The 8,480-nt window shown below is 59.2% G+C and overlaps 1 protein-coding gene across 2 annotated transcripts; it reads left to right on the forward strand.

Moving 5' to 3' along the window:
* The first annotated feature begins 2,623 nt into the window (after window positions 1-2,623).
* On the forward strand, window positions 2,624-5,680 carry LOC119145434 (trypsin-like). 2 transcript variants are annotated; one of them, XM_037381899.1, is made up of 5 exons: window positions 2,624-2,690; window positions 3,256-3,409; window positions 3,879-4,144; window positions 4,556-4,692; window positions 5,100-5,680. In XM_037381899.1, the coding sequence occupies exons 1-5, from the start codon at window positions 2,639-2,641 to the stop codon at window positions 5,250-5,252; spliced, it is 762 nt and encodes a 253-aa protein (XP_037237796.1). In that variant the 5' UTR covers window positions 2,624-2,638; the 3' UTR covers window positions 5,253-5,680. The 2 variants fall into 2 exon arrangements, with proteins under 2 accessions (XP_037237796.1, XP_037237797.1); XM_037381900.1 differs by having other exon boundaries at window positions 5,130-5,680.
* Window positions 5,681-8,480: the final 2,800 nt, after the last annotated feature.

Genomic DNA, 8,480 nt, shown 5'->3' on the forward strand with positions numbered 1-8,480 from the left:
AGTCAACTCTGGCAACCTCCAGGTGCCCACAGGGAGGTTGGACCACCACGGGCTGCGCTCCCACCACTGGCCAGGGCAGGACGATGGGGACAACCCAAGGTTGTGGCGAGGTTTTGGGTGGCCCCAGGGTCTCCTGGGGTGAAGGGGCGGTGGGAGTGGCACGAGACATTAAAGAGTTGTCACGTTTGGTGGGAAATGTCCTTTCAAGCTGCTCCTCCCCATCTTCTTGGGAGACCAACCTCGTGGTCACCTCCCATGGACCAAGGGGTGGCTGCGGTGGCACCGAGGACATGGGCTGCTGGTCCTCCAACCCCACGGAGATCATCATCTCAACCAGGGGGAGCAACCACCAATGGGTGTCCAATTTTTTGGGTTGGCTAACCCAACGAGGGTCATCCAATCGGTGAGAGGGTCACCCACCCCCAAAGAGGGGCCATGCCATTGGTTGATCTCTTCCCCCAAGTTGAGGCCACACCATTGGCTGAGCTCTTCCCAAGACCCTCCCACCCAAAGTTGAAGCCACGCCATTGGTCAGGCTCTTCATAAGTCCCACCCCCATGTTGAAGCCACGCCATTGGTTGGACTCTTCCCAAGACCCTCCCACCCCAAAGAGGGGGCATGCCAGTGGTTGATCTCTTCCTCCAAGTTGAGGCCACGCCATTGGTCGGGCTCTTTCCAAGACCCTCCCACCCCATGTGGAAGCCACACCATTGGTCGGGCTCTTCCTAAGTCCCACCCCCAAGTTGAACACATGCTAATGGTCAGGCTCTTCCCAAAACCCTCCCACACCAAAGAGGGGACATGACATTGGTTGATCTCTTCCTCCAAGTTGAGTCCACACCATTGGTGGGGCTCTTCCTAAGACCCTCCCACCCCATGTTGAAGCCACACCATTGGTCAGGCTCTTCCTAAGTCCCACCCCCAAGCTGAAGCCACACCATTGGTTGGGCTTTTCCCAAGACCCTCCCACTCCAAACAGGGGACATGCCATTGGTTGATCTCTTCCCCCAAGTCGAGTCCACACCATTGGTGGGGCTCTTCCTAAGGCCCGCCCAACCTAAGCTGAAGCCACGCCATTGGTCGGCCTCATCCTAAGTCCCACCCACCCCAAGCTGAAGCCACGCCATTGGTCAGGCTCTTCCCGAGACCCTCCCACCCCAAGTTGAGGCCATGCCATTGGTTGGGTGCCCACCACGAGGAGCTGCCCCCTCCCCCTCCCCCCCGAGCCGCCCCACCCCCACCCCATCACACGCACCCACCCCTCCCCCCAGGCAGCGAGGCCACTCCATGCCCTCGATGCTGCCCTGGAACTCGTTAGGAGATTAATTAGCGTGAGGAGATTAATTAGCGCCGCTGCTGCCATCCTATAATCCCCCCCGCCCGCACCACACCCAGGGAGCGGCCGTGCCGCCGCGCGGGGGGATTTAGTAAATCCGTCGTTAATCCGGCAGGGGGTGGGGGAGGGGCACCCTGCCCCATGCCACCTCGGGGAGACGCCCTATGGGGACCCGTGTCACCCTATAGACACCATAGGGGACCTATATCACTCCATAGATACCATAGGGGACCCGCGTCACCCTACAGATATGCCATAGGGGATCCACGATGCCCTATAGATACCACAGGGAGCCCATGCAACCCTATAGATATGCCATAGGGGACCCACTACGTCTCATAGATACCACATGGGAGCCATGCCACCCTATAGATATACCATAGGGGACCCACTTCACCCCATAGATACCATAGGGGACCTGTGCCACCCTACAGATACCATAGGGGCACCCTTGTCACCCTATAGATACCATAGTGGACCCACCTCACCCTATGGATATGCCATATGTATAGATACAATAGGGGACCCATGCCACCCTATAGATACCATAGAGGACCCACTTCACCCTATAGATATGCCTTAGGGGACCCATGCTACCCATAGATCCCACAGGGGAACTATGCCACCCCATAGATATACCATAGGGGATCCATATCATCCTGTAGATACTATAGGGGACCCATGCACCCCTATAGATATGTCATAGGGGACCTATCCCACCCTATAGATACCATAGGGGGCCCCCACCACCCCACAGATACCACAGGGGAACCACTTCACCCTATAGATACCATAGGGGAACACCGTCTCCCTATAGGTACAGTAAGGGACCCCCATCAACCTATAGGTACCATAGGGGATCCCTGTCCTTGTCACCCTATAGATATGCTGTACAAGACCCATGCTACCCTATAGATACCACAGGGGACCCCTGTCACCCTAAAGGTACCATATGGGACCCCCGCCACCCTATAGATACCATACGGGACCCCTGTCACCCTATAGATACCACAGGGGACCCCCCTCACCCTATAGGTACCATAGGGGAACCCCATCTCCCTATAGATACCACAGGGGACCCCCGTCTCCCTATAGATACCATAAGGGCCCCAGGCTGGGGGCTGCCCCCTCCCCCCACGGGGTGGGGGAGGGGTGTGAACATGGCACCTGGGGCTCCACAAGCAAACACGGGGGGGGGGGGGAGGGGGCCGCTAACCAGCCCCCGTTAATAATTAACATGGAGCCTTGATAAGTGGGGGCACCCACCCCACCCCCCTGGCACCCGGCGCCCCCTCCCCCACCATGGCGGCCCCTCTCCCCCTCCTCCTCCTCCTCCTGGAGATGGTGACCCCTGGTGAGGGGGGGGGGGGGGTGAGGGGTGCAGGGGGGCCGCGGGGGGGGGGGGGGGAGGGGGGGTGGCCTGGGGGTGTCCCAGGTGGGGACAAGGGGGTCTGGAGGGGTCCCCAGGGTGGGGTGGGGGCCGGGGCAGTCTCCGGAAAGGGGATTGGGGATCCCAGGGGGTCCCGGGGGGGGGACAAGGGAGTCTGGGGGTGTCCCAGGGTGGGGGTGGGGGTCTGGGGGGTCCCCAAGGTGCAAATGTTGGGGGGGGGCAGTCTCCGGAGGGGGGGGGGTGCGGGTCTGGGGGGTCCCAGGTGGGGACAAGGGGGTTTTAGGGCGGGGTCCCGGGGGGGCTGGAGATCCTCGGGGTAGGGACAAGGGGGTCTGGGGCGGGGGGGGTCCCGGGGGGGGGCGGGGGTCCCAGGAGGTAGAGGGGGCTTGGTGTGTGTGGGTGGGTGTCAGTCTATGGGGTGCCAAGGGTGGGGGGAGGGGTGCCCCCCAGTGGGGGGGGTCCTAACGGGGGGGGGGTGTTGGGGTGGGGGTCGCGGGACCACCCCAACATTCCCCTCCCCTCCCCCCAGCCCAGCCGCGGGGCGAGCGGATCCTGGGGGGCAGCGAGTGCCCCTCCCCCACCCACCCCGGCCTCGTGCTGCTCTTCCACTTCGACCAGCACCAGTGCGGGGGGGCCCTGCTCAGCTCCCAGTGGGTCCTGTCCGCCGCCCACTGCCGCACCAGGTCCGAACTGGGAGCACTGGGAGGGAGACTGGGGGCATAGAAAGGGAACTGGGGGCACTGGGAGGGGCACTGGGAGCACTGGGAGGCACTGGGAGGGGAACTGGGGGCACTGGGAGGGGAACTGGGAGCACTGGGAGGTGCTGGGAGGGGAACTGGGGCCATAAGAAGGGAACTGGGGGCACTGGGAGGGGCACTGGGAGCCCTGAGAGGCAAACAGGGAGCACTGGGAATGGAACTGGGAGCGGCCACCTTCCACCGTGACCCCGGCCGACCACGGCCCCTCCCACACACCCCTCCCCCTCCCCCACCCCCCACGTGTCCCCTCCCCCACCACATCCTCATCACGCCCCTCCCCCCACGTCCCACCACCATGACCACGTCCCACCACCACATCCCACCACCATCACCATGTCCCACCACCACCACCACGTCCCACCACCACCATGTCCCACCATGTCCCCTCCCCCAGCCACATCCAGGTGCGGGCAGGGGAGCACAGCCTGGCCACCCTGACAGGGTGGGAGCAGTTCGCCACCGCCGTGGACATTGTGGTCCACCCTGGCTTCAACGCAGACGCTGCAGACAACGCCTACGCCCACGACCTCATGCTGCTGCGCGTGGAGCCCCCCTTCACCCCCACCCCCCACGTCCAGCCCCTGGCCCTGCCCACAAGACCCCCGGCCACTGGCGACAACTGCACTGTCATGGGATGGGGGACTACCACCAGCCCCCAAGGTACAGGGCGGGGCTGTCTGGTGGCATCTCCTCCACCTTCACTGGGTTGGGTGGTGGCATCTCCTCAACCTTCATTTGGTTGGGTGATGGCATCTCATCAATCTTCTTTGGGTTGGGTGGTGGCATCTCCTCAACCTTCCTTGGGTTGTGTGGTAGCATCTCCTCAACCTTCCTTGGGTTGGGTGGTGATATCTCCTCAACCTTCACTGGGTTGGGTGGTGGCATCTGGGCAGGGAAGTGACCCAGGTGGTCACCTCAACATTCCTTGGGTTGGGTGGTGGCATCTCTTCAACCTTCACTGAGTTGGGTGGTGGCACCTCCTCCACCTCCCTTGGCTTGGCTGGGGTCAACCATGCACCAGATGGACCCTGGTGGCCCTGGCCCTGCTTGGACACTTGCCCCTCCCCCCAGAGTCCTTCCCCGACACCCCCCAGTGCCTCAACATCACCGTGGTGGGTGACGCCACGTGTTGCCAGGTCTACGGCGCCAAGTTCACTGAGGACATGTTGTGTGCCGGTGGGACCGTGGCGGGCAAGGACTCCTGCCAGGTATCTCCAGACCTTCGTGTCCTACAGCCACGTCCCCACATCCTCTCCCCCCACCGCTCTCCCTTGTCCCTTGGGCTTGGAGGAACCCCCTGTGACCCATCCCTACGTACCCACCACCCCCGACCACGTGCCTTTGGTCCCCTGGGTCCCCTCACCTTGGAGACGTCCCACCACCCATGGTCACCACCCTTTGGATCCCTGGGTTTCAAGACGTGCCCATCCCCCATGGCCACCTCCTGGGGTCCCCTGGCCACCACCCCGTGCCTGGTCCCACCATCTCCAGATCCTCCAGAGTTTCTGCCCCCACCGGTGGCCACATGTCCCACCAGCTTGGCCACCTCCACCCTGGGGTCCTCCTGGGTTGGGGGGTGTGGTCGAGGTCCTGGCATGGTCCCTTTTGTCCCCAGGGTGACTCGGGAGGTCCCCTCATCTGCCAGGGGGTTCTCCAGGGCATCGTCTCCTGGGGGGACCACCCCTGCGGGCAGGCGGGGAAGCCAGGGGTCTACAGCGAGGTCTACAACTACCTACCATGGATCCGGGAGATCATGGGGCAGCCCTGAGACCTCCTCGTGCCACCGCCCGGCACCTACCAACCCCACCACAGATCCATCAACCCCCCCTAGAACCCACCATGGACCATCTGACCCCAACACAGATCCACCAAACCCCCCTAGAACCCAACATGGACCATCTGACCCCACCATGGAGAGGCTGAAGCCACCAAGAGAGGATCAACCCCACCACAGATCCCACCATGGTTGGACCGATTCCACCACAGATCCCACCATAGATGGACCGATCTCACCACAGATCCCACCACGGATGGACCGATCCCACTACAGATCCCACCAAGGATGGACTGAGCCCATCATGGATAGACCATCCCACCACAGATTCCACCAAGGATGGACAGATCCCACCATGGATGGATCAATCTCGCCACAGATCCCACCATGGATGGACCGATCACACCACAGATGGACTGATCCTGCCACAGATCCCACCATGGATGGATCAATCCCACCATAGATGGACTGATCCCACCACAGATCCCACCACAGATGGACCGATCCCACCATGGATGGACAGATCCCACCATGGATGGACCAATCTCACCATGGATGGACTGATCCCACCACAGATCCCACCATGGATGGATCAATCCTACCATAGATCCCACCACAGATAGACCAGTCCCACCACAGATTCCACCACAGATGGACCGACACCCCCCCCAGACCCCTCCCCCCAATAAACCCCTCCCCCCCCCCCCCCGCATCCCCGTGGCTTCGCTGGATCCCTGGGGGCACCTGGGGGGGAACGTGGGTCACACTGGGCAGGACCAGGCCAAAATGGGGCAAAAATGGGCAAAATGGGGCAAAAATGAGCAAAATGGGGCAAAATGGGAAAAAACGGGCAAAATGGGGAAAATAATGGGGAAAATGGGGCAAAAATGGGGAAAAATGGGCAAAAGAGGCAAAAATGGGAAAGATCAGATAAAAATGGGCAAAACTGGGGAACCTGGGCCAAAATTGGGTGGTATTGAGCCAAAATCGGGCAGAATCAGGCAAAATTGGGTGGAATTGAGCCAAATCAGGCAGATTTGAGCCAAAATTGACAGAATTAAGCAAAAAATGGGCAAAATTGAGCCAAAATCTGGATGATTCGAGCCAAAATCAGGCAGAATTGAGCCAAATTCAGGCGGAATTGACACAAAATTAGGCAAATTTGAGCCAAAATCAGTCAGAATTGAGCAAAAATTGGGGGGAATTGAGCCAAAATTGGGCAAAATTGAACCGAAATTGGGCAGAATTGAACCAAAATTGGGTAGAATTGAGCCAAAATTGGTGAAATTTAGCTAAAATTGGCAGAACTAAGCCAAAAATCGACAAAACTGAGCCAAAATCAGGCAGAATCAAGTCAAAATTGGGCAAAATTGAACAAAAATTGGGTAAATTGAGCCAAAATCGGGCAGAATTGAGCCAAAATTGGTGGAATTGAGCCAAAATCGGCAGAATTAAGCCAAAAATCAACAAAATTGCACCAAAATCAGGCCGAATTAAATCAAAATCGTGCAGAATTGAACCAAAATCGGCAGAATTAAGCCAAAAATGGGCAAAATTGTGCCAAAACTGGAGGATTCGAGCTAAATCGGTGGAACTGAGCCAAAATAGAACATAATTGTAACAATATCAGGCAACATTCAAGCAAAATTGGGCAAATTGAGCCAAAATGGGGCAGAATTGAGCCAAAATCAGCAGAATTAAGCCGAAAATGGACAAAATTAAGCTAAAATTGGATGGAATCAAGTCAAAATTGGGCAAAATTCAGCCAAAATTGGGCAACATTGAACGAAAATTGGGCAAATTGAGCCAAAATCGGGCAGAATTGAGCCAAAAATCTACAAAATTGTGCCAAAATCGGGCGAAATTGAACTAAATCGTGTAGAATTGAACGAAAATTGGCAGAATTGACCCAAAAATGGGCAAAATTGTGCCAAAACCTGGAGGATTCGAGCCAAAATTGGTGGAATTGAGCCAAAATAGGGCAGAATTGTAAGAAAAATGGGCAAAATTCAGCCAAAATTGGGCAACATTGAACTAAAATTGGGCAAATTGAGCCAAAAATGGTGGAATTGAGCCAAAATCGGCAGAATTAAGCCAAAAATGGACAAAATTGAGCCAAAATCGGGTGGAATCGAGTCAAAAATGGGCAAAATTGACCCCAAATTGGGCAGAATTGACCCAAAATTGGGCAGATTTGAGCCAAAATCGGCGGAATTGCGCCAAAATTTTGGGCAGAATTGAGCCAAAATCGGGCAAACCTGGGCCAACCTGGGTGACGTTGGGAAGGGGGAGGGGGCGCTGAGCCGCGGTGGGGGGAGGGGTGAGTCACGGGGCTGAGCTGCCGCCCCACCCCGCCCTCGTTAGGCCGCTAATTAGGGCAGATAACAAGGCCGGAGGGAAACGGAGGCCGGGGGTGGGGAAAGGGTGTCGGTGGCAACGTGATGGGGTGGGGAGGGGCGGGGCTTCCCCCCGCGTCCCTCGTGCCCACAGAGCCCCGCCCCTCCCCTCCCCCACCCCGGGAGGTCAAACTGGGCCATCCCCTGCCCATCCCCCCCACCCCTCCCTGCCCACCCCTCCCCCTCCCTCCATCTTCCCTCCCCCCACCCCCTCCAGCCTCCTGCCCATCCCCCACCCCCCCCTCCATCTGCCCCTCCCCATCCATCCCTCCATGCCCCCTCCCCCACCCACCCCTCCCCTATCCCCCCCTCCCCCATCCATCGTCCCTCCCCCACCCATCTCTCTCCATCCCCCATCCCCCCTCCCCATCCCCCCTTATCCCGCCTCCCCCCCCATCCACTCCCCCCTTTCCTCCCTCCAACCTTCTGCCCCTCCCCCTCCCAGCCCCTCCCCCTCCCCAGGCACCCCCAGGGGCGGGGCTTGGGGTGACCCGGCCCCTCCCAATCGGTGACAAAACCCTCCCCCGCCCACCCCGCCTGGCACCCGCCGCTGCCACGCGACACGCGACGACACGCGGCAACACGCAGCGACACGCGGTGACACAGACAGGAGGTGACATGGGAGGAGGGGGGAGGGAAGGAGGAAGAGGGAAAGAAGGAGAAATGGAAGGAGGAAGGAGGGGGGAGGGAGGGATGGAAGGGGGAAGGAAAAAGGAAGGAAGGAGGAAGGAGGGAGGAAGGAGAAATGGAAGAAGGAAGGAGAGATGGAAGGAGGAAGGAAGAGGGAGGGAGGAATGGAAGGACGAGGGAAGGAGGAAGGAAGGAG

Source organism: Falco rusticolus, chromosome 3, assembly GCF_015220075.1.
Source record: "Falco rusticolus isolate bFalRus1 chromosome 3, bFalRus1.pri, whole genome shotgun sequence".
NCBI classification, from domain to species: domain Eukaryota; kingdom Metazoa; phylum Chordata; class Aves; order Falconiformes; family Falconidae; genus Falco; species Falco rusticolus.